This window comes from Chelon labrosus (genome assembly GCF_963514085.1).
Source record: "Chelon labrosus genome assembly, chromosome: 6".
NCBI lineage: Eukaryota > Metazoa > Chordata > Actinopteri > Mugiliformes > Mugilidae > Chelon > Chelon labrosus.
The window spans coordinates 15,079,321-15,104,518 of NC_140342.1; the positions used below are offsets into that span (position 1 = coordinate 15,079,321).

The window sequence follows — 25,198 nt, forward strand, 5'->3', positions numbered from 1 at the left end:
TTTATATAAATTAATAATCCATAACTTTCCTAAGCGTAATAAGTTCAGGAACTCAGAACGGGATTTCAATTTGGGTTTCAATACATTTATTATATCATATTATTTATTTATGTAGGTCTGTGAATAATAATATGTTAATAATTAATTCAACGTTAACGTCTTTGGACCCTGCTGGGAATTTACTGGAAACTGGAAAAAATGCACCTAATCAAGTATTTTACTGCAAAATAAAATAGGTGACAGTTAATGGACAATAAAAATAAACATGTTCTGGCATTAAGAAGGCTGGACAAGTACAGGAAAGGTGTAACTGCACAAGTGCACCAACGTGATGTGCAGAAAACCAGTGGTAAATATTAACTAGCTGTACTATTATGCCACGCCTAGTAAATCATTCACGACAGTGCACACAAAGACTGCGCACAACGAGCAGCTGTTTCTGCTCTGAAATTCTGTCTGCAAAGTAGAGAGTCAGAAGAGCACAGAGCAACTTTCTCGTTTTAGTTTTATGACTTAATGTTCTCAAAAGACCTGCTCTGACGCGGGACCCGAGCCGGGAGTGAGCCAGTCAGTGCTTATAGTCCTTAACTTTATGATAATAGCATGTTGAAAACATATTTGAAGTTATAGCTTCTTTAAATGTGCCACGGGAGCAAAAGTTCAACAGGAGAAACTCTCTTTAATGTTTAGCACGATTACAACTTTAACAGACAGACGGGTACATCAGATTCCTTTGAGGTTTGTGCACATTTTTTTTTTGTATTAATATTTGTGGCCAGTCAGTTGCAGACAATTGCGGGCCGTGTCACTCACCCCTCCCATTAACCGTTGTGTTCACTTTCACACAGTTACTGTGTGAAAACTATAGCAGAGCGGTGCAGACAGACACACACAGACACCACCCTCTTGTTCTTCTCTCATTCATGTGCAGGGCCACACCAAGCATTTAGATTCCAGGCCTATAAAACCACCTGTGCAGCGAAATGTGAACGCTATCACTAAGAGCTATCATTGTTCATGTCTTTTTGCAGACGTCTGCGAGGGTTCTGAACTTTGGTCCGAGCGTGTTTAGAAAGTCGAGGTTTTCGTTGTCATCGTAGTCGCTGCAGCATCCCACGGATCCAGCTGCACTGCCCACTCCCTCGTACCCGTAGGAGTGTACAATGTCATCCGCGTAACGCCCGTCCCCTTCTGTTCCCATGTAGCCCAGCTTCTGTAAGACAAAGTGCAACATAGAGGGAGTGTGTTATTACTCTGCATGGACTAAGCCTGAGCGATGGGAGGGGAGATACCTGGCTGCTCAGGATATTACACCGCGAACAAACAACCCACAGACGAGTCAGAGAAATAATATTTCTCACGACAAGTTGAGAAATATTAAAGTTTACAAAGGATCCTATCATGGCTTAAAGATTATATTACTCGTGAGAAATACCTAAGCTGTAAGAGATAACAGAGAAGTTATTAAACCTTAGAGAATGATTGTGCTCACTTTCACATTGAGACGGTTGATAAACATTGGAAATGTCTGTAATTGTAACATCACGTCACCTGGTTTAGACAGCGGCCATTTGTTTGCCAGGTCTGAACAAAAGATGGATCCTGGGTGAGGTATCTGCTGTCCACGCCCATGCTGTTACCAGCACCAACGTACTGGTTTCCGAGCTGTTGAAACTGGTTACCATATTGGGCAGTGTAATAGTCTTGCATATTTTCTGTGGTAATGCCACTCTTATAAAGGTTGTTCTCGGCTGTGCCCTGGGCTGCGATTGTGCTCATGCTCTTGTTTCCCAGCCATCCTGCATCCACCATAGAACCCTTAATTGAGCCCTTTGTTACTTGTTCATTCCCAAAAGGGGGAACTTTGATGAGACTTGTATCCTGTAGAGTAAAACAAAAGCAGTCGAGAGACAATTAAATAAATGAAGCATAAAGAAAAAAAGAGCAATATAAAAATAAGGTCTCTCTATATGGACTGTAAGCCCAGTCAATGCTTTCATTCCAGTGTCCTTACCACTTCGTCCCCTGGGGCCTCAGTTTGATTTGAGCAGGATTCCACCGCTGTCTCCGTCATCAATTTCTACGCTGTCCCTCTTTGTCAGGCAGAAAAATGCAAGCAGCAAAACTGCAATAACAGAGCATGTTAAAGGATTTATATAATATGAATGTGCAGTAGACATTACATGACACAAAAACACTAATGTATACTGTTTAGCACTTCTCAGTTCCTGATCTACATTCCATAAGCTTCAAGGGAAGCTTCAGCTTTAAATCACTTTTCCTGCATTTTCACACATGCTCCAACACAGCCTTATTTTTTTTTACCTGGTTTCATTATCTACACACTATTCTGTTGGCAAGAAGATAGAGAGAGGTACTCACAGAGCAGTAGGAGGAGGGCCAGAGGCAACAGCAAGGTCAGGATACCATACGGCCCTAATGTCACAGAGTTTTGCTTGGCCAAGCAGACTCCATCCCTGCACTGGCAGATCCTTACGGTCGCCGTCTGTATTCCACCATTGCCCTGCAGATCGTTGATGGTTATGGGAACTTCATGTATCCCACTAGGAAGATCTTTCTCCTGCTTCAAAAGCCTTGCTGTCCCTGAGGCACAAACACATGCAACAAAATTAAGTGAAGTACAACTTTCAAATTGAGGTTTCCTGTCCAAAAGATGTAATCTTTTTCAAAAAATGTATCCTCTGGAAGCTGTCGGTGTGTGTCGCAAAGGTAGCTTTCCCCACAATAGAATTAAAACGGCTGAACGATATCAAAATGTACTCTCTATGCTAAATGATAGCTGTAGCATTACATTATGTTGTCTAATATGTGCAAAGGCATTTCAAAGATGTGGCTGCAGCTTTACATAGGCTTAGCACCAGGGATCAACAGTTTGCATGCTACGGATACAAATCTAAGTTTTAATGGACCTTGTATTCAACACATCTCTAGTAAATATGCCATGAGTGTGTAACAGTATAAACTATTTATTCACTTACACAGAATAAATTCAAAGGGCACTAATTGATGTGATTCAAATGTATACAAGCAACCACCTACCATTCCTACCACATACTGCAAACTCCAGGTGTCAACATGAAATTGAAGTCGAATGAATTTTTTCACAGAGCCATGCTCTCCTTCTTTCTCACATGTCACCAGCTCACCAGGGGGGATCTGGGGCTTGTTGTCATTCACATCCTCCACTTGAATGACGACTGTTCCTGTTCATGTCTTGCTGCCTGAAATACAAAAGTATTAAAATAGTTCTCGCTGTGCTGCGTTACGAATGTGGGCATGTCGGTGTGTTGATATTAGTGTGTCGCCACCAGTGGTGACCAGCAGAGGGGGCAGGTGGTTGATAATAGGTTTTGGATGCCATCATGTGGGGGTTATCGGAATGTGTATAGGAAGTAAATAAAGATGAAAAGTATGAGCGGTTAGCTCATGAACACAAGACAATATCTCATCATTTCAAAGGGGAACCTGGGAACACCAGGTGCTATAAGCCTTTTACACTTTCCCAATAACAGGATGCTGCTGGGTCTCTTTTTGTATGCAGTCTTTCTACAGTTGCATTTCATTCTTTGCCAATAACCCTCAGGAAGATGAGGATAACTTGTGAGGGACTGAAAGTAGTGCAGTAACATATGTTACAGAATCAACAGGTTTAACAATTTCCTCCATCATCAGAGGGGGCTGCTTCCTTCTCAGTGGAGACACAGCTACAGATTATAACTAACAATTATAGTTAAATCAATTTAAAAGTGACACTTTTGGATTTTTGTCTGAAACCTGAATCTCAAGTCCCATAAACTACTGTATAAAATAATGACAGGACAGAATCTGATTTATGATACACTTAAATAGTAAGTAAAAGTCACGTTTGCTACACTTTCTAGCAAATTATATAACTGTAAACTTGAAAACCATCATGAAATCAACAACAATTCCTCATCTCTGCTGGAGGTACTTTGACGTTTTCTCTCGGCAGCTACAATAATCCTGTTTGTCTAAATTGTTGACCACAGAATGGAAAATGCATGATGACAATCTGACCACGAACACATGTCAAGGACACACAGAATAATAAGTAAATATAGAGATACAATCCCATTGATATACTGACTGTATGAAATAAGTAAGGAGACCCAGCAGCACCCTCTGTTGTTGGTAAAGTGTAAAATGATTACAGCACCTTTTATTCCCAGGCAGTCTCCCATCCAAGTATTAACTAGGCTGAATGCCACGAAAAAACACAGTAAACGAGAGGTACGTGTTCCTTTCATGGCTGCAACAGCGTAAAGCGACCTTTGATTGCTTTGTGACCGATGTAAAACTGTAAAACACAGTCATGTGAACTTGAGGATTTGAAAGACTCCATGATCCGTGAACAAATTGTGTATGGAATCTATGATAAACGGACCAGGGAACGGCTGCTCAGAGATGCTCAGCTAACTCTCGAGGAGGCAGAGAGACAGTGCCACGCAAGTGAGTTAGCACTACAGAATGCAGAGACATTCAGTGAAACAGGTGTCACAGTGGTACATGACAGTGCAAAAGTAGCTTTGGTGAAACTAAACTGTGCCAAGTGCCATTTTGGTGTGCAGGAAATAACATTTTTGGATGACAAAATGTCTGCTCGAGGTATTGAGCCTGATGAAAGAAAGATAAAAGCTATCCTAGACATGGCATGACCAACTGACAAGAAAGGTGTGCTGAGAGTGATGGGGATGATACACTTTATTGGAAAGTTCATACCAAACCTGTCAGTGAGAACGTTGGCATCAAGAGAGCTCCTTCATGATTCCACAGAATTCAAGAGGACAGACAACACTGACAATTGTTCCCATGCTAGCTTATTATGATCCAACCAGGAAACTAAAGATTTCAACAGATGCTTCAAAGAACGGGCTTGGAGCTGTCTTGCTGCAATCTGAAGGAGATAGTTGAAAGCCAGCAGCTTATGCTTCCAGATCCAATTATACAGAATTTTAAACCTTAATAAAAAATAAACGAACGCGGTTATTAGAAAAAAAAATTCACCCCCCATACAGTTGTCATGAATAGTGAAATAAGGCATTGAGACTAAAAAAAATTTTTGTACCAGGCTGTAAACATGTTTAATATTGCTTGGGCATTTTAACATGGGGGTCTTTGGGGATTTGTTCCCTTTTGGAGCCAGCCTCAAGCGGTCACTCGATGAACTGCATTTTTTTGCACTTCCGCATTGGCTTTAATTTTCAGACCCGGAGGTTGACGCCTGTGCTGGTCCTGCCTTTGTCACAGAGGGATTTTTTTTTTTTTGATTTTTTTTTTTTTTTTTCTCTCCTCCATCGAGGTGACACTTAAACCAGTGGAATATTATTATTATTATTTTTAATTTCTCCTTTTTTTCTTCTTATATCTTTTCACGGATTACGAAACGAGGGGAAATTACCTGGGTGTACCAATGTACTCGTTACACGCGGGCAGCGGTCTGCTTCTTCAGCTGGTGGTCTTGGCAGGACTGCAGGTAAAAAAGTATTCTTGCGGAAAGTTTGACTGTGCCAATGCTGCTGAGGCCGACGTAAGTCCTACATGTCAAGTATCCCGTTTTGGCCGGGAAAGTCCTGTATTTTACCCTTCTTTCGTGCCGTCCTCCCGTATTAGTATTTTCCCGTAAATCTCCCGTATTTTAAACTGTGTTATTAAAAAATAACGGAGTAAAAAAAACGGGCGGAGTAAAAAAAACAAAAAAAACCAAAACAACACATTCCCAATCTGAGCTCTGTCACTAGCCTCGCGATAACTGCCACCTGCAGTAGCCTACTTCAGGCGTACTTCAGGTACTGTGGGTGGCAGTTGTCGCGAGGTTAGTGTGTGACGTCAGATGATGAGTGACAACGGATTATGGGACCTATCTTTCGAAAAAATATGAACGGCAGTCTATGGCGAAAGATAAATTATTTTCTGGTCCCGATCGACTTGTGCCTTGGATTATACATATGTTGTTTTTCAGAATAAAAAATAATTTTACATGTCAAGAATGTCACAGTTCTTCATCGCAAGATAGTTCAGTAAAACGCTATGGAAAATACGTAATTAAACGAACTACAAGTCCCGCATGCTGGCGCGTACAGAACCGACCAAAACTCCCTTCGTGTAACTACAGCTCTCGACATGACCCGATTTATAATGATTTTCACCTCGTTTGATGCTTCTGCCTTCGTCCTGGAAGAAGACGGTAAAGCTCAACAAGGAGACAGCCATAGTTCTCAGACGAGAGATGTAGTTCACTAAGCGATCTCATACAAAACCTAATGTTGTTCAGCTTATTTACGTAAAATAATTTATCTCTTGACGTGAAAAATTATCTTTTAAATCCACACACATCATATGTGAAATTCATGCCACAATTCGATCGGGACCAGAAAATAATTATGATCTCGCCATAGACTGCCGTTCATATTTTTTCGAAAGATAGGTCCCATAACCCGGAAGTAGGGGGGCGGGACTTCGCCTCTCTATGGACACCACAAAAGAGAAGGCCCTCCTCCTGCCAAACAAAAAGTGCTCTTTTGACCATTCGGCATTAAATGAGGTCCGTCTTTTCGGCATGTTAACATTCAGTTAACGAGATGAGTGACACAGCTAGCACATGGGAACAGGGGTCGGCTTGTTTACGTTTTCAAACAATGAGAAATCAGAGAATTGAGTGACACCGCTTTCAGCCAATCATTTTTAACCAATCTTTTTTTTTAACCGAAAGTCTTATACCTTTGGATGATATGCAGCGTTGCGTTCAGGTGCAACTCCAAAAAGGAGGACAAATAAGCGTCCGGCTTGAGGCTGCGCCGGACCCCGGACAAGGCATTTAAATTCCGGACTGTCCGGCCTAAATCCGGACGTATGGCCACCCTATCTGAGGGGTCATAATGTTTTGGCACTCTGTCTTTGCCTGTGTATGCACCTGTGCTCGTTAAGTGTGTCTGCTCCTCAGGGGCCTGTTGCCATGACTACACGCCACACGTGATATAGTACAAGGTATAAAGAAATATCTTTTATACCCTAGGATTTGCCCTAAGAACAAATGAAGATAACTCAAAAACTACAAGTCCTATTGGGATAATGAACACATTGAGTGGCATTTGTGTTAACAACTGTGTCCCCTGTTATAACAACAATAGATGCATTTGTACAACTGTGGAGGCAACAGAATGCATTTTTGAAGGTTGATTTATGACTCAATTGTTGCCCCACCCTCCCCATTTTCCTGTCACAGATTGCAGCAGAGAGCAGGGGTACCCCACCATGTAGACCAGGCTTCTCTGAAGATGTATACAAGGTTGTGGTGCCAGATATCACAGAAAAAGGACAGCCCCTTTTCAACGGTGAGTTGTTAAATATTCCTACCCCTGCTTTGTGCTGCATGCCTGTTACATCTGTGTGTGATTGAGTGCATGCACACTTAATGCTGCACTTAACACTGAGCACTTCCCTCAAAGGCACACACTGTGTTAACATGCTTGGCCAATAAAGTCTGATTCTGAAAAAAAGACACATAAACCTTTTTCCTCACTGTCTGAATTTAAATCAGACTAAACCTCTCCTGTTTTAGGTCAGTTAGGATTACCAAAATAATTTCTATTTAATAAATGCCACAATAATGAGAGAGGGAATTTCTTAGAGAATTTTTTATTACTTTCTTCAAAGTCAGAAGTTTACATACACAAAGATTACTATGTCTTTAAACAATGAAGGAAAGCCCTGATGATGATGTCATGGCTTTGGAAGCTTCTGATAGGTTAACAGACAACATTTGAGTTAATTTGAGGCACACCTGTGGATGAATTTTAAGGCTACACCTCAAACACACTGCTTCCTTGTTTGACATCATGGGAGAATCAAAAGAAATCAGCCAAGATATCAGGAAGAGAATTATGGAGCTCCACAGGTCTGGTTCATTGTTCCTTGACTACAATTTCTAGATGCTTGGGGGTGGTAGCATCATGTTGTGGGGCTGTTTTGCCGCAGGAGGAACTGGTGCACTTCATAAAATAGACAGCATCATGTGGAAAGAACATTATGTGGAAATATTGAAGCAACATCTCAAGACATCAGCCAAGAAGTTAAAGCTTGGATGCAAATGGGCCTTACAAATGGACAGTGACCCCAAGCATTCTGCCAAAGTAGTTACAAAGTGGCACAACAACAAAATCAATGTTTTGGAGTGGCCATCACAAAGCCCCGATCTCAATCCTGTAGAAAATTTGCGGGCAGATCTGAAAAGGCGTGTGCGAGTGAGGCGGCCTACAACCCTGACTCAGTTACACAAGTTCTGTTAGGAGGAATGGACCAGAATTTCAGCAGACTATTGCGAGAAGCTTGTGGAAGGATACCGAAAGTGTTTGACCCAAGTCATACAGTTTAAAGGCAATGCTACCAAATACTAAGGAAATGTATGTAAACTTCTGACTCTGAAGAAAGTAATAAAAAATTCTCTAAGAAATTCTTTCTCTCATTATTGTGGCATTTAGCAAAAAGAAATAATTTTGATAATCCTAACTGACCTAAAACGGGAGAGGTTTAGTCTGATTTAACTTCAGACAGTGAGGAAAAATGGAACAAGATGTTACATCTCATTGCCATCTCTATAACTGTATCTGTAAGTGGCTTTCTGCTACGACATAGAAAACTCTAAAATTGTATTGTACAATTCAAATACATTCACAAATTCTGCTGAAAATGCCAAGCGTTTGTGCTTTTTTTTAACTGAACTGTGTGTGCATTTTGGATTTCAAAGTGACAACCACATTTAGCCACAACACGAGCACGCTGCGAGTGCATGTTTTCAGCTGGCAACCACCTGGCCACAGTCACAGCTCGAGTTATAAGCTTTTCAGGTGAGTTGTGTGTGTGTGTGTGTGTGTGTGTGTGTGTGTGTGTGTAGATAGATAGATAGATAGATAGATAGATAGATAGATAGATAGACAGACAGACAGACAGACAGACAGACAGACAGACAGATGGATCACATATAAGTAGATCACTTTGACTTGGTCAAGTAGTTCGCAAGCCAAAAAAGTGTGGGCACCCCTGGAGTAGAGCTTTAATGAGCTTCATAGTTTCATGTTATTCTATGCTTTAATTGTAACACTGACGATGCCATTCATTTGTTTAATTTACTAGACTGGGAGCTGATGGCTCGGTTGGCATAGAAGAGGGGAGTTTAATGGCCATCCTCTGGAAAGGATAAGGCTTATTAGGTCTGATGGGCCTCCTGTCTCATATAACCTAATGTGGCCATGATAGTGGATTCTGGGTTTGGATACACTGGAACTATAAATCGAAGCATATTCCCAGGCGCTGGGCTTTATAATTGCCCATTAAGGACCATGTTTGTAGATGGAGGGGCCAGATGTCCCTGATGTGGCGGAGGGTCCGACCTGTGCTTTGAGGCAGCATGCAGTTAAAGTGAGGAGGAGCATGGGCTGGACATTCCCCCTCATTAAAGTGTCCCATTCTCTGCTAGCATGCTCATAAAATACCCTTTAATGTTCTTACCAGAGAAGCTCCACAATTTGCCCACAATTCCACAGTCATAAAAAAGGGGAATTGAATTCCATACGAACTCTCTGCTGTCATAGCTCATGGCACCAGCTGTCTGTCTGTGTTTAAATCTTGTCACTTTTAGAGCACATTTTTCCACTTTTTCCTTTTTAATCATAGCTCTTCTTTACGGAAGAATTGTGGCTTTCCTTTACATGTAAATCAGTGCTGGGACCAATAGCATCTACTTGAAAACATATGCAACATGAGCGTTAAAATACCAGTAGGATGAGGTGTACTTGTAGTGATTTCCTTTAAAGCCCGAGCTGGTCTGTAGCATCCTCTCCTCCAGCCCAAAGGAACTCAGTGTGCTGCGAGCGCAGATGATGCTCTGAAGACATCAGTGGCTCCCTAAGGTCCCTAACACAAAAGAAGATTAGGCACCCACCTCCAAGGTTTTTTGTTAAGTAATTCCCTATCTGCTCTAATAACTCAAAGCAGCATCAGTCTCCATACAAACGATATACTGTATGGTAACATGGTGATCGCAGTGGCCAGAAGGCATTTTTATCTCTCCTCTTGTGCCTTTATGTGTGCTATAAACACAAGGAGATGTTGGGTTGGGGGGCTGATTTACCCTTAAAGGGCACACTTAAAGGGCCTTAAAGGGCCTCTTTTCTTTAGTTTTTTCTCTCTCCATCTTTCTCCTCCACTGCACCTGTTTTGAGCAATAGACTTAGACTTAGACTTAGATAAACTTTATTCATCCACAAGGGAAATTGCTTGGTCACAGTAGCAGTAACACTCTTAAGAACCACTGATAAAAGAAAGATTAAATAAAATAAAATAAAATAAAAATAAGTAAATAAAAACTAGTAAAATAAAATAAAATAGTATGTGCGAGAAGGAGAATCAGAAAACCTTTGTGGACCTTCTGTCTGGCTGCCTGTCTTCCTCTTCCTTTGTCTACAACCCTGTTTCTTCCAAGTTTCTTTTTCACTGTTGGGCTAATTTTAAACTTAAATCTATCTGTCTCCGTCTCTTGCAGTGAGGTTTGTCAGCTGTGGCCGAGGTGGTCTGGTGCGGTTTGAATGCAGCAACCCATCTGACTTTCGGATAGAGGCCGACGGAGTGGTTTATGCTGCCAGGACTCTTCAGCCCTCTGTGCTCCCTGCATCACCTTTGCTGATTAAGGCTAGTGACACCACCACTCAGCAGCAATGGGTGACTCAAGTCCAGATGACGTCATCCAGCCAGCAGGTGAAAACACCTTGAGCCACTTCTATCATGTTTCTGACTTGTTTGTTTAGTGTCTGACTGATGTTACAGCCAAAGAAAGGTGGAATGATCAATTCCGCCCTTGCATCAAATAAATTATAATTATTTGGCACACTGCACATTCACAGATGACTACTTCTCTAAGTATATCCGTATAGTGGGAGTGACTGGGGCACCGCAACGCAGCCTAATGCATTATCTGCCGTGAAACTCGTTCATTTCACCAATATTTTGTTGTGATACGCTAGTGCTATTCTCCGTTGAGTCCGGAGTTACCTGTTATCATCATCATCATGTAGGTCAATCTACAGACCCTGAAAGATGTCATCTCTGAGCAGGTAGCAGGTGTTCCGAGAGACTGGATGGATGCTTGCTAATTAAAACTTAATGTGTCAATTTTCCTTGGAGCACAAACATGCCTTATCATCCAAAAGGGGACACACCTCTGTCGGTGCTTTGGACGATGGGAAGCATCTGTCTGGGCTGTAGAGTGCCGCTCTAACAGTTCAGCTGGTTTTGTTGCACTGCCATCTGCAATTAGTTAGAATGACCACGTGCTCTTATGTCAACATCGCGGGCTGGCCGAGGATCAGAGGAAGTGGACAAAAAAGCAGAGCACATGTTGTGTTTGCTGACCTTGTCACAGAGAATGAAGAGAAGCTCTAAAGACTTTGTTATTGTGGAAGTTTGAACTTCAATTAAAGACAGTGGACTATGTTATCCTACTCGGTTAGATACTATCTGCTGTGCTAAACAGCACTGATTGGGCGCATTTTATCAGGACGTAAGAAGAGGTCTGTCATTAAAGCAAACCAAAACTGGAGGTGTGTGGCTGCCGCAGCGGCGATACCATGGCATTTCAAAGCGTATCATCACATGTTGTTCAGTTTATATTTTAAGCTACATAGCAAGTCAAAACAGAAGGGCTTGTTTGATTGAGCACACATTTAGAGTAGGTATTCAGTGACATTCGGAAGAGCTTGTTAGGTTTTATGAAAAATGTCAGGGTGTTCTTTTATGGCCATTTTACAGTTTCCTTTGTTAGTGTCCTCTTGGTTGAGATCCACCGGTCAGTCTCAAATGTCATTCTTTTATGGATGATCACAATTTCATTCAAATGTTAATTTCAGCATTTTATGATGTTCACAGTGATTATGTTAACATGCTCTTGTTAAGCAGGCATACAGTATGCCGCATACTGTACTGTATATTTACAGTGTTTGCTCATTCAATAGCTGAATATTTGCCAGTTTGCACTTTAAATTAATTACATGACACCTTGACCAAGGTTTTATCAAAGTTAAGGAATCAAAGAAACAATTAGTATTCATCCTGTGGGAGGCATGAATTGCTCGTACCAATTTTTGTGGCAACTTATATTTGTTTAAACCACAGACCACAGCTGTCAACCTCATGATGTTTCAAATAATCTCCAAAGTCTATTTAAGGCGCGAGTGTTTCCTCTAAATTTCATGGCAATCTGTGAACTAGTTGTTGAGATATTCCTGTCGGTGGTCCACCGTGTGACACGCCGCCAGCAAGGCTAAAATTGTATGTATGCATACTTGACTGCATAGATGTGATCACCAAATCATTTCCTTTTGTCAGGTCCAGCAAGCTGCCGTCCCTCCAGTCGTGTCCAAGGATTTAAAGGAAATAACATTTCCATCACGAAACGCAGACAGCCAACTGAAACGCATGAAGAGAGACTGGGTCATCCCCCCAATCAATGTCCCAGAGAACTCGCGAGGCCCATTCCCACAAGTGCTTGTCCGGGTAATGTACTTCACCCAACACATGCATGCACACAGACACTGTTCTCCCAACTTCAAAGAAATCTTTTTATGCCTGATATGATAACCTTGTGGGTGCCCCCTTGCCCCTAGCTCCCACTCAGAGGGTCACAGACTCCAGACTTAAATTTGAACAAAATGCTTCATATTTACGGCACTTTGCTAAAGATCAGGGCCCGTATTCCTAAAGATTCTAAGAATCCTCTAAGAGAGCTCCTATCTTAGCCTAAAAATTCCTAGCTAGGAGTCTTAGCTTAGGAGTGATTCCAGAAAATTCTCAGAGAACTCTTAGCAAGGAATGGACAGAAACTCTTATCTTAGTGAGGAGGTGTGGTTGACCCCGTTGCTAGGTATGAGTCATCATTTCAAGAGGTGTGATTGGTCGATCCTAAAAGCTAGATAAAAATACACTTTTGGTGATAACTGGCCTAGAATGGACGTCAAATTAATAGACTTAATAACAGAATCTAATCTCTATGAAGACTGTGTAATTATAAATAATACTTTACATAAAAATAAATAAATAGTAAGCTATACTTCAAAAATTATCCAATAAAATGTGCAATTAAACTCAGGCCCACTTGCACAGTATTCACATGTTGATAGTTCTATTTATTTGCTTTCATTCATTTTCCACGCTGGTAACATTTTGCACTTCATCCATTTGGTATTAACAAGAGTAAAATGGCTCAGCTTTCATCAATTTCTGTGATTGCTAACCGGCCTAGAAGAAGCAGTGTTGGTTGATGTTCAAATCTTCCAAAAACCGAACAGCAGTGGAGAAGAAATGAAGTAGGAAACCCAACTGGACAGAGGAACAGTGTTTGCTTCTTGATCAACTGGTCAGTGAGAATAAAAGTGTTTAAGACGTAGATTTGGCCCCAAGTCATCACTGCTGCATTGTTTTTCCTGTTGCTAAATACCTCAGTGTTGTGGTGACTTTCATTTCCGGTGATACAGTTGTCCCTCGCTATAACGCGGTTCACCTCACAGTTTCGCGGATTCTTTTAGTGCAATTTTGCATGTTTTTTTTTTTGTTTTTTTTTTATTTTTTTAACAGCGCATTGTTTTCTGCGTCCTGATTGGCTACGGGACTGTAGCCCATTGTCAATCAATCTCCTCCGTACGGTGTCTCTTGTACAGTACAGAATGCGTTCAGCTTGCCAAATTTACATATACAGTATCTTTGATCGCTGGCAGTGTGACTGAAGTGCGGTATGTTTGTAAGTTATTGAGAAAAGTGTATAAAGTGTGTAGTGAGGGGTTTTGCAACCTTAAAACATTTATAATCATTGTAAAAAATAAAGCTGACTTCGCGGATTTCGCCTATTGCGGGTTATTTTTAGAACGTAACTCCCGTGATTGTATTGCGATTGTAACAAGCTTGATTGTCATTCAGTGTTTGGAGAATATCTCTCCTGTCTCTTCTTTCAGCCATTTTCTCCTCTGCTTAAGAAATTCCTAAGGCTCCTAAAAGTCCTCCTCCCTGCTCTTAGCAGATCTCACCTTAGGAGCACTCTTAAGAGCTAAGATTCTTTAGGAATAGCTTTTATCTTTACTAGGAGCTACTCCTAACTTTGAGAGAAAAACGTCATGATTCTAAGAATTTTCTTAGAATTTGGCCACTAGGAGCAACTCTTAGCGCTAAGAATCTTTAGGAATACGGGCCCAGGGGTCTTCTTGTGTTTTATTATTCATCATTTGTTTTGGAGCACAGTCTAAACCAGTACAACCTGGCAGTATTTAGAAGCAGATAGAAATGTGAAGTGCCCACAAACATAATTGTTCCTCAAGTGACTTGTGAGATGTTATACACAATTCTATTTCCATGGCTCAAGGACTGATGTCGTCTAATTCATTTGCAACAATTCTGTGGCCAGAGTTATATATGGGTGGCTCTCAGGGGACAAGCAATGCTTAGGACAGCTAAGAAGTAGATCCTTTTCCACATATAAAGCTTACATCCTTACAGCGTATTAAGTTCTGCTCATGCTATGCAGTGTGTACGTTTTATTTTTAATCTGGTCATATTTGAAGGGATGTTTCTAGGCTTTACTGGGAGATATCAGGGAAGAGGAAATACTCAGTTTGCTCTGAATAGACCGAGAGTGGAGGCACAGAAAATCTCAGCTTACATGGCAAACAGGATAGACAGCCCAGTCAAGACAGAATTTCAATAACATGTCGACACTATATACTTGCTTGTACTCACACAGTAAGAGGAAGCTATTTTTAAACCAACGCTGTGATCAATGCTAAAAATGATACATGTCAGTAAGTCAGCCTACATTAAAGTTTTAGGAGTATTAAAGGGCAACTGTTTTTTACAACCTGGACCTTATTTCTGGCATAAAATACGGTCGTTTTCCCACCCATAAAACTTTTGTGTGACATTTAGTCATTCGGGAGATTACAAAATATTGGTGAAATGAATGCGTTTCGCAGCAGATAATGCGTTATTTAGAGGCTGCGTTGCGGTGCCCCAGTCACTCCCACTATACGGATATATGCTGATCCAATTATCTCCCGATTCCCGAATGACTAAATATTACACAAAAGTTTTATGGGTGAGTAAATGATCTTATTTTATGCCAGAAATAAGGTCCAGGTTGTAAAATAATTAGATTTTCTTTTCCATGTTTATTTTTAGAATTATTAATGTTTGTCTGAATGACCTTAGAACGGTGACGCCCAGAAATCTAAACAATTAATAATTAAAAAGAAAGATGAATATCAATCTCAGATTGCACCCTTAATGTGATACCATTTGTTAGTGTTGGCTATGTCAGACAGTGGGCTACCATAGAGACCTGACAAATCTGGAGCTTAGCCCTCACACATTAATACACGTTGATGTTACAAATGCAAATATAATGTACATGCAGGTTGACAGTACAATAACAATGTCCTCAAATCAAGTTGACTAATCCAACAGTTACAAGGAACCAAACCAAACAGTAACAGTTTAACAAACCTCATCATTAGCAGATTCTTTATAGTCTGTTCTGGCATCAAATGTGGTCCAGCTAATGATTTTATTTTCTATTCTCAAATCTCTGTTGGTATTTTTGATGTGGCCAGCTGTAGTGAGTAGAGATACAAGTCGGTGGATAAATAGTCTCTCAGGAAGCTGTTGCAAATGTTAAAACACATATCTGTTGAGTGTTGTCCACAGACACATAATTTTTTTCTGGAGCATTGTCACCAGACTTTTAGAAAAGAAACCATGTGCACGTGTATTTGAGCAAATAACCAGCACAAAATTTCAGAATAAAATCCCCCAATTTGAAGCCCTCTTTATCCAAATGCATAATAATAGATTAAGTGACTTTTTTTTTTTTTTAATGAAATTATTTAACTCTTTTTAAATATGAGACTATGGTTAGCAATGTTTTCAAACTATCAATAACCAAACTTTACTCTCACAGATCCGATCCGACCATGACAAAGGCCGCTCCCTAAGATACAGCGTGACCGGTCCCGGTGCTGACCAGCCTCCCACCGGAATCTTCACTATCGACCCAATTTCTTCAGAGCTGTCTGTCACCAAGCCCCTGTATCGAGAGCATATCTCCAACTACCATGTAAGTCAGACACAATAATTTACAAGAAAAAAATTTCCATGTGATTAGAAAAATGTTTTTGCACATTGATCACCAATTCACGTGAAACTTTCCAGATACTTTGTTCCCAGACATCAGGGTGAAGGAGAGAATTAGTCCTGTAGCTCCTACAGCAGGTGTTGAACTGTCTCAGGGTCATAGTAGAGTTCCTGGGGGGGGGGGGGGGGGGGGGTCCTCAAGGTCCTCAAGGTCAATCAAAAATATGCAGGGGGTCCAGGACCCCAAAAAGGTTGAGAACCACTGCACTAGATCATGATAAAGATGTATTACTGATTGGAAATCCTGTGTTTCTCTTGTGTGTGTATCTAGGACAGTGCACTTGAGGTGCCAAAAGATACAGGGAGTCACACTTGTTCTTGTTAAACCAAAGTGCTCCTGTGCTGACCCAGTGTTAGGCGACAGCATAAATGCAGCTGCAGTGCTTGCTTTGTTCACTCTCTAGCGGATATCTGACTAGATCTAATCATTGTTTATCTTTTTCCATGTGCATGCTGAGTTAGTTGTGGAAGTAACTTATTCTCCATTTTGCTGGTCTGAATCAAAGAAATTTAGCTCTTCTCTTCTCTTTTTTATAAAATAAAAAAGATCCCATTGAGACCTTGATTATCACAGAAGATAAAAGAAGACTAGGGTTGGTGTTGTGTCCCGATATATTGTTTTCACTGGAGCCCTTGTTTGAACAGTCCTACAGTCCAGATATGTTTGTGTTTTCGTCCAGCTGAGAGTTCATCCAGTAGACCTCAATGGCAACCAAGAAAATCCCATTGACATTGTGATCAATGTGATCGACATGAACGACAACAGACCCGAGTTCACCCATCAGATCTGGAACGGCACTGTTCCAGAGGGCTCCAAGCCAGGTAATATATACTACATGAAGTGTATGTGCTGTGGTCTGAGCATTCAGCTCCACATGCTGCCGCAGTGTTAGCGGATGAAGCAGCATTGATGTCATTGCCACTTTGTTTACATTGTTTTTGTTGCATTAAAGCTGTCTGTGGTATGTTATGGTCATGGAAATGAACTCTGAATGGATATATTTAATTGAGCAATGTTCACTTATCTTCTAAAGCCTTTTGATGGCAAATTAAAAAAAAGGAAAAAGGAAAATAAAATAGAGGTGATGTGAAAATATTCTGTCTCTTTCTTTTTATCGCATAGGAACATATGTTATGACGGTAACATCTGTTGATAAAGACGACCCCAAAACAGCTAATGGCATGCTGCGTTACAAGATCTTGTCACAGACTCCAGAGAGTCCGACCTCCAATATGTTCACCATCAACAACAAAACCGGAGGTATCATTACAGTGGCAGCAGGCCTGGACAGAGAGGTATTTGGCTCTTTTCTTTCTTTATGGTTTTCTCCATGGTCACTTTCTTATTTATCATCCTGTGCATAATGATTATTTTTCTTGGTCCTCAGTACAGCTAAAGAGTCTCGGTCATTAACAGGGGTTGAATAGATATATTCAGCCTTATCAAGGCCATCCCTTCAGCTTGCATTTGATTTCAGTCAGCATGTCTTTTCCCTTGTTTCCATAAATGAGTTGTTCGTTCAGTTGCCACCATGAAAGTAATTTGCCCGGCTCCCATTACCTAGCAACTGGTCCATCACCTCAGTGGTTTTTAATGTGAAAAGAGTCATTTGTTAGCTTTGTGATAGTGTACATAGCAGAGGTGACTTTTCACACAAACTCACATCACCCCATCGGGAATAAATCAGATTGGTATAAAAACCCACCATTAGTCATTATAATTAAAATAGCTAGGCAGTTCAGATTTGTTTCACTTTAGCTGAACAAATTAATAGTGATATACAGTGTGTTACCATCTCAGTAGTGTCAGTTGTAAAGTGTACTACAGTCCAACAGCCTGGGTATAAATCCTGTCTTTACGAAGCCTTAAATTCTCAGCTTATGTTGATACTGCTGGAGTGATGTGGCTTCAGCTCTGTGATCATTTTTTATCTTTCTCCTTCTTTCCCGTTTAGAAAGTGCCTCAGTACACATTGATCATCCAAGCCACGGACATGGAGGGCAACCCCATGTACGACCTCTCCAACACCGCCACCGCTGTCATCAGAGTCACCAACATTAATGACAATCCGCCAGAGTTTACTGCTGAGACGGTAAGAAACGAGCTCACATCTGATGTGTCAACACAGTGTTCTTAGCGTAAGAAAAGCGCCACAAGGAACCCCCACTTCACCCCCACTTCACCTCCAACATGGATATATGCACTCAACCGTCAGTTCTGCTCACTTACCTAGTTCTGCTTGCCCTGCATTTCTGTAACCATACAGATATACAAGTCATCAGCCATGCGTAAAGCGTTATATCCCCCTCCAAATGTTGACACATGCAACTACAGGGATGCCTGCCCGAGTGAAAGATGCACTTACTGTTCTCGCCAATCACTGAAATTTGTAATGCTGCTGTTGTGCCGTCAGGGGAGCACAGGGAATGAGATGACCATGACGACATGATAAGTTACCTTAGATGTCTATTTGCCCGAGATTGGTCCTGCTGTGCTGTGTGAGGCAGACCTTGGTGTGTTTTTTTGCTGCCACAGCAGTATCACTAACAGCTCGCTGTTCTGTTCATTCATGGTTTATTCATGCAGTTTTTCGGTGAGGTGCCTGAGAACCGCGTGAATGTCACTGTGGCCAACCTCAATGTGACTGACAAGGACCAGCCCAACACGCCGGCCTGGAATGCTGTCTACAAAATCACCGGGGGCGACCCCACCGGCAGGTTCTCTGTGCCCACTGATCCGACCACTAACGAGGGCCTGGTAACTGTCGTCAAGGTAAGGCCTCCTCTTCAAACTGTTGCATAGTATCTGCATTTATGTATGCTATACTGAAAGGTTTAGATGTGAACGTGTCCTAAATACCACGTCATTACTGCCAGTGTGGTGTAAGTGCTCTGCTACTTGCAACTTTACTGCTTGGACTTTGTATAAATTCATAATAACTCTAAATATCTACTGCTGTTGTACATCCTTGAATTGACCACAAAAGGATTCAGTTTCTTTATCAGTCTATGGAAAGTTTGTACAGTAATATTTTTTAAGCCTTTTCTTTTTCTTTTAAAATATTTTCAAGAGGAAGAAAACGCTTCACTTCTTCAGGTTGCTTTCATATCAGTGTCACAAAACCCAAATGTTTATGGTATATGATTTGTCACAGATTTTTATGTGTGTTTCACTCTCTCTATATATCCTCTTTTACTGTTTCAGCCTATTGACTATGAAATCAGTAGGACATATGTGCTGACAGTGGAAGCAAGGAATGAGGTCCCCCTGGCCAGAGGCATCCACTCTCCCCGACAGTCCACCGCCACCGTCTCCATCAAAGTGATAGATCTCAATGAGAGTCCCTACTTCGAGCCCAACCCCAAACTTATTAAACTGGAAGAGGGGATAATGCCCGAGTCAACCCTGACCACCTTCACTGCACAGGATCCTGATCGATACATGCTGCAAACCATCAGGTAGATATTACAGTAAAATCTGTTAAAGAACTGCCTGACTGAAAACATTACCCATCTTCAAAAGACGAAAAGATATGTGTTTCATTCTAATACTAATATTGTGACTAGGGCCGGGACTCGATTAAAAAAATTAATCTAATTAATTAGAGGCTTTGTAATTAATTAATCGAAATTAATCGCATATAAATATTTGACCTGAGAACAGTGAGAAGTATTTTTTTCATATGGATTTTTAGTATACCATTGAATAATGACTGAATACATAAGCTTAAGCAACAAAATATTGTTTATTTTTGTTCAATCAAGTCCAACAGACCAGTGCAATTTTGCCATTAAGTGTAGCAATAGCATATTTAGCATTGAGGTTATACTTGAGGCTCGATGTGAATTCCTTGTTGCATAGCTTGCACACAACCATGCTCTTATCGACGCTTCCATCCATTCGTTTTTTATAACAACATTTTCCATCCACGGGGCCAACCAAAGCGGTCTCATCAGCTTCTTCGTTCATGTTCACTGTGGTTTGTTGTTGTCTGAAGTAATGAACGCTAGTTGGTGCTCCAGTATAATCGGTCTGCCGAAACTCACCCAGTGAGAAACGTTCCGCGGTGCAAAAATAAGTGTGATTAAAATGCGTTAAAAAAATGTTTAACGCGTTATTTTTGTGTGGTTAATTAATCTTAATTAACGCGTTAAAGTCCCGGCCCTAATTGTGACATGTGACAGTTCCATCCTCTCCATCAGCCCTGTTCAAATTACTAAGCGTGCAGCATGTCTCCCCCTCATTCATGAACAAACCTTCCTTTTTTCCTTTTCATCACAGCTACTGTATTTGGCCTTGAAAGTGAAAACAGTCTTGAAAAATAAGCTGGCTTTGTAACTCCACGGTTTGTCCTACAAATCAGTTTGAGCTACTGATGACAGCAAGCCAGTTTAGTCTCCCCAGTGAGGCTGTTCTCAAAAGTTAGACCGATTATGTAAAATGTATGGTTATTAAAATATTTATTCTGTGTAAACAAATAACAGACAGAAAAAAAACAGAATGAAGAAAAATGCCAAATATTTTCAACTGCAGAAAACAAAATGAAACCTTTCTTTACTTGAAAGCATACTGAAATTGAAATTGAATCACAGTGTAAATCTTTTTTTTTTTGTCTTCTTCTTCTTCTTCTTCTTGCCACAGATACTCCAAACTCTCAGACCCAGCCAACTGGCTAAGGATCAACCCCAACACTGGTCGAATCACCACAATTGCCATTTTGGACCGAGAGTCGCCCTTTGTGAAGAACAATTTGTACAATGCGACATTCCTGGCTTCTGACAGCGGTATGTAACCATTCAAGTGGTACTGCTGTTGCCAAAAATACCTTATTGAGCTCCGGTGATGCACCGGTTACATGGTCGAGGTGTTTTAGCCAGGCTGTTACACAAGCACTCTGTTCTAGGCCATTATTGTTGGAGCATTCAGGAGGACATAATGCTCCATTTTCAAAAGGAAGCCCAGCAGATGTCTAATGCAGCCTACCTCTCAAAGGTCAATCTTCCACCTAGCATCACTTCTCAACTGCGTTTGTGATGTTTTCCACCTGAAGCCAGTGCACAAATGCACAATATCTGTTAAAAAAATCTTTCTCAGTTGCAGCCAGAGATACGTCCTCTGTGCTTGAAGGTCAACCTTGTACCAAACACTAGGCGTGTCTGGAACGCTGACCACCTTAGATGAAGGTTAATATGCTAGTAATCGCAGAACCATCCAGCATGTAAATATCTGTTTCCAGTGTTTCATTATATCATGGAACCCAAAGAATAAACTTAATTTTTTTTCTCTGTCCACTGTATACTGATCGCAGAATGAGAGACGGCATTTCAATATTATATATATTCCTTTTCATTTGTAAATTTTCAGAAATCAGTTTTCTCATAAATATTTATGAAACGAGTGTGCATGTGCAATTTTATGGTCCATACAGGTGTGCCACCAGCAAGTGGCACAGGCACTCTGCAGATCTTCCTGCTGGATATCAACGACAACGCACCCGAGGTGTCCCCTCAGGAGGTGGAGATGTGTGAAAAGCCGGAGCCAAACGCCATCAACATCACTGCACTCGATGGAGACCTGAACCCAAATGCCGGACCGTTTGCTTTTGAGTTAGCCCACAGGCCCAGTGATGTTCGGAGAAACTGGACTATAACCAGAATCAGCGGTAAGATACAGAATATACTTACATCGTTGTAGTTAGATTGACATTACTACATTATCAACACCCTGAGCTAGGGAAGTGAAACTAGTCTTAATTTTGTTTTTGCCAAGATAACACGTCAACGATACTGATTCAGCTCTTTGGCCTTCGCTCGCCCATGTTTTCAGTATTTACTTTAAAATTCAAAACCATTTATACCTTGCTATTTAATAATTCACTCTAAAATATCAAACAGCATGTATAAAGTTCAGCAGTTTTATAATTAAAGCTGAAGATTTTGATCTGCCATCCTTTTGAACAACACTTGAAATGTCTGTAAATAACACCCTGCAGATTTGGCAAAGCGGGCACAGACAATATAATAATAAATTTAACCTTGCCTTTAATTGTTTATGCTAATTTGAAGCAAAACCGTCAGTGGAAGAACTCACTGGTTGTGTGTTTGCTGTTAGATAGAGTCTAAATGCAGTGGATATATCTTAATAGGATAATGGAATTTGGATTATCGCAGCTGGGAATTTAGCCTAAGCAGCATTATCAAAAGGTATTCAGTAGATTTATAAGCTCCAAATCCAAATCCTGACCATGTTTTGGATTAGATATGCTGATGCAACTTCCAGGTGGGAATTTATGCCGCATATTTGCGATGGTAGGGATGTAATCGTGCTGTCAACATGTTCTATACGACACGACTATTCAGAGTTTAGATTTAATCCCCTCTGAAAGATATCTCTGCTATAGAAACACGATGCTGTATTCATTTAAACACTCTTGAGTTACTTAATCTCTAGACTCACCACTCCAAATGTATTTCCTCTGACAAGCAGTCATCATAGCTCACTCACTCTTTCTGTGTGTCTCTCAGGTGACTATGCTCAGGTGAGCCTGAAGATTGGCTTCCTTGAAAGCGGTATCTATGAGATCCCCATCATAATCACAGACTCAGGCAACCTGCCCATGTCCAACACCTCCTACCTGCGGATTAAAGTGTGCCAGTACAACGTCAATGGAGACTGCACTGACCAGCAGCACATCCTCTCCACAGGCGCCATCATATCTATCGTCCTGTGCATCATCATCCTCCTCAGTGAGTGTCTCAGTGCCTCTCTCAAATAGCACATCACATGAATGCACACAGGGATTATAAAGACAGCTAAACGTGAGATATCACTAGATTACTGCAGGATTACCAGAAAGATAGCCTCGATCAGGCCCACATCCAAGCCCTAAAACATTGGATCCAATTACATTTGAATGAAAATATGTAAGTTATTATTATTTTATAATGAGATCTCTCTCTCTCTCTCTCTCTCTCTCTCTCTCTCTCTCTCTCTCTCTCTCTCTCTCTCTCTCTCTCTCATCCATCAGTTCTTGTGGTGATATTTGTTGTGTGGGTGAATCGCAGTGTTAAAGGAACGGCAGGCCAAGCAGTTTCTTATCAACGTGAGAGACAATATCCTCAAGTATTATAAGGATGGTGGTGGAGAGGAGGATCAGGTGTGACAAACAGTAATGATCTACTTATCATTTATTCTAAAGGATCTGAAAACCTATTTTCTAAAAACCTGCTTTCAGCTTTCAAAATACAAATAGCTTTGGCTGTTTCGCCTTAAAGATTATGTCTGTGCTGCTTTGTCTGTTCTTATTGGTTTTATAGAGATATTTAGGTGTCATGTTTGTAGTAGTAGAATAGACTGGTTGCAAAACTCTCATACTCAGGATATTTACTGCTGTTGTACATCCTTGAATTGACCACAAAAGGATTCAGTTTCTTTATCTCATGGTACAGTCTATGGAAAGTTCTTACAGTAATATTTTTTAAGCCTTTTCTTTCTCTTGTAAAATAGGTCCCCCTGGCCAGAGGCATCCACTCTCCCCGACAGTCCACCACCACCGTCTCCATCAAAATGATAAGATGTCAATGAGAGTCCCTACATCGAGCCCAACCCCAAACTCAACTCCACCGGTGATGGAAGTCCGAAGAGAAGATAAATCATTTATCTGTTCATATAACCCACCAAAGCTCAGTGAGTCATGGCCAGCACTTTGATGCACAACTCTCAGAAGATAAACGAATAGAATTAGCGCTATTATACAAAGTCAGCGCATGTCTTTCAGTTTGGATTGAGGCAACAATGAAAGAGAGAAAGAAATGCAATTCTGAGTCCTTCTATGTATGTACTACAAGGAGGTGACACTATTATCAGTCACTTGGTTAATTAAAATAATTCTCGCAACAGTGCCTTAAAGTGTGCCTGTTACTGAATAGTTTCTTTTGTCACTTCTGACAGTGATTTATTTTCATCGGTAGGAAGAGTCCTCCTGACCCAGTTACAGGAATGCTTTTGTAGGGGAACCTGTCGTCCTCTCTATTCTCCCCCTCTCTGGAATTTAAATTTACGAAGTTGTTTTGCAGAATAACTCTTCTAACAGATCAACCTTTTACACCTTAGCCATAAAGGTGCCATGTCCAAACACTGAACAGACCCACGCTATCGGATCTCCCTGATGCTGAGGACGTCATCTGAGCCAAAAAGGACAGATTTACACTTCTGTGGAATTTCCCACTCTTGTTTCTGGACTAATTAGTTCTGAATCGAAAGAACACCAACACGATATCAGAAACTACAAAGGAGAAACTTTCCTCTTCTATTTCATAAGGACAAAATCTGAATATCAAGAAGCCTTAATGTGATGCTAATTACGTTTTAAATCTGTGGTCGATTAATTCTTCATTTTCAGAGACACACATGCAAACGTACCACTATAACACGTTCTTGCTCCCCCTTCCCAGAGTGACCATGGGAGTGAAACACAGATAAGCAGGTTGTAAATAACTTTCTTTCCCCAGAACCAAACTCTGATCTGCATTCTCCTCTCTAAAAAGAGCGTAAGTTTGATAATATGACTATCGAAATTGTAATAACCTTGTAAGTTATATATTGTTGTTCGGAAAGTGCTTAGGATCACAATGAGACATTTTGATCCACGTACGATAAAGCTAGCCCAAATTCACATAATTTGTCACAGTCATGGATCAACAGTGCCCCCAAGTGACATTCTTAAAAACATTTTCTTTCTTTTAATCATTGTTGAACCTTAGATATGTTAGGCTATTATACTTATGGTAGCTATAAGCTATAACTGTTGAGATTGTTATTTTAGAAACCCCAACCTTTTATTATTAGCAAAATGTCACTTTAAAGAAAACCTGATTTTATTAATTACTGATGCTTATGAGTTATTTTGATGTGGTCATTCTGGTACGTCATCTT

General features: G+C 40.8%; 2 protein-coding genes across 4 annotated transcripts; one reads left to right on the forward strand and one right to left on the reverse strand.

Annotated features, from left to right (window-relative positions):
* Positions 1 to 711: 711 nt before the first annotated feature.
* LOC311489639 (desmocollin 2-like protein) lies at positions 712 to 5,689 on the reverse strand. Its single transcript, XM_084546806.1, has 6 exons — positions 5,441 to 5,689; positions 3,061 to 3,242; positions 2,383 to 2,604; positions 2,015 to 2,125; positions 1,552 to 1,881; positions 712 to 1,213 (listed from the first exon to the last, which is right to left on the reverse strand). The coding sequence occupies exons 4-6, from the start codon at positions 2,072 to 2,074 to the stop codon at positions 1,016 to 1,018; spliced, it is 588 nt and encodes a 195-aa protein (XP_084402932.1). The 5' UTR covers positions 2,075 to 2,125; positions 2,383 to 2,604; positions 3,061 to 3,242; positions 5,441 to 5,689; the 3' UTR covers positions 712 to 1,015.
* On the forward strand, positions 5,142 to 24,165 carry LOC311489637 (cadherin-2-like). Of its 3 annotated transcripts, XM_084546803.1 has the most exons (15): positions 5,143 to 5,515; positions 7,265 to 7,373; positions 10,580 to 10,791; positions 12,418 to 12,585; positions 16,031 to 16,186; positions 16,944 to 17,085; positions 17,387 to 17,559; positions 18,219 to 18,356; positions 18,851 to 19,036; positions 19,469 to 19,722; positions 20,906 to 21,048; positions 21,693 to 21,926; positions 22,789 to 23,010; positions 23,292 to 23,420; positions 23,771 to 23,906. In XM_084546803.1, exons 1-14 carry the CDS (start codon positions 5,453 to 5,455, stop codon positions 23,393 to 23,395), a joined length of 2,304 nt encoding a protein of 767 aa, XP_084402929.1. In that variant the 5' UTR covers positions 5,143 to 5,452; the 3' UTR covers positions 23,396 to 23,420; positions 23,771 to 23,906. The 3 variants fall into 3 exon arrangements, with proteins under 3 accessions (XP_084402928.1, XP_084402929.1, XP_084402930.1); XM_084546802.1 differs by lacking the exon at positions 23,292 to 23,420 and having other exon boundaries at positions 5,142 to 5,515; positions 23,771 to 24,165; XM_084546804.1 differs by lacking the exons at positions 5,143 to 5,515; positions 23,292 to 23,420 and adding an exon at positions 8,786 to 8,885 and having other exon boundaries at positions 5,800 to 7,373; positions 23,771 to 24,165.
* The last annotated feature ends 1,033 nt before the right edge of the window (positions 24,166 to 25,198 follow it).

What these genes read in the sequence shown, in the direction of transcription:
- LOC311489639 (XM_084546806.1), bottom strand. Translation starts at nt 2,074, where the DNA reads ATGACGGAGACAGCGGTGGAATCCTGCTCAAATCAAACTGAGGCCCCA. An exon ending in AGGCCCCAGGGGACGAAGTG is followed by an intron (nt 1,882 to 2,014) that starts GTAAGGACACTG and finishes TTTACTCTACAG; the next exon opens with GATACAAGTCTCATCAAAGT. An exon ending in ATGGCCGCTGTCTAAACCAG is followed by an intron (nt 1,214 to 1,551) that starts GTGACGTGATGT and finishes TTTGTCTTACAG; the next exon opens with AAGCTGGGCTACATGGGAAC.
- LOC311489637 (XM_084546802.1), top strand. Translation starts at nt 5,453, where the DNA reads ATGTACTCGTTACACGCGGGCAGCGGTCTGCTTCTTCAGCTGGTGGTC. An exon ending in CAGCAGGCCTGGACAGAGAG is followed by an intron (nt 17,560 to 18,218) that starts GTATTTGGCTCT and finishes TTTCCCGTTTAG; the next exon opens with AAAGTGCCTCAGTACACATT. An exon ending in TACATGCTGCAAACCATCAG is followed by an intron (nt 19,723 to 20,905) that starts GTAGATATTACA and finishes TTCTTGCCACAG; the next exon opens with ATACTCCAAACTCTCAGACC.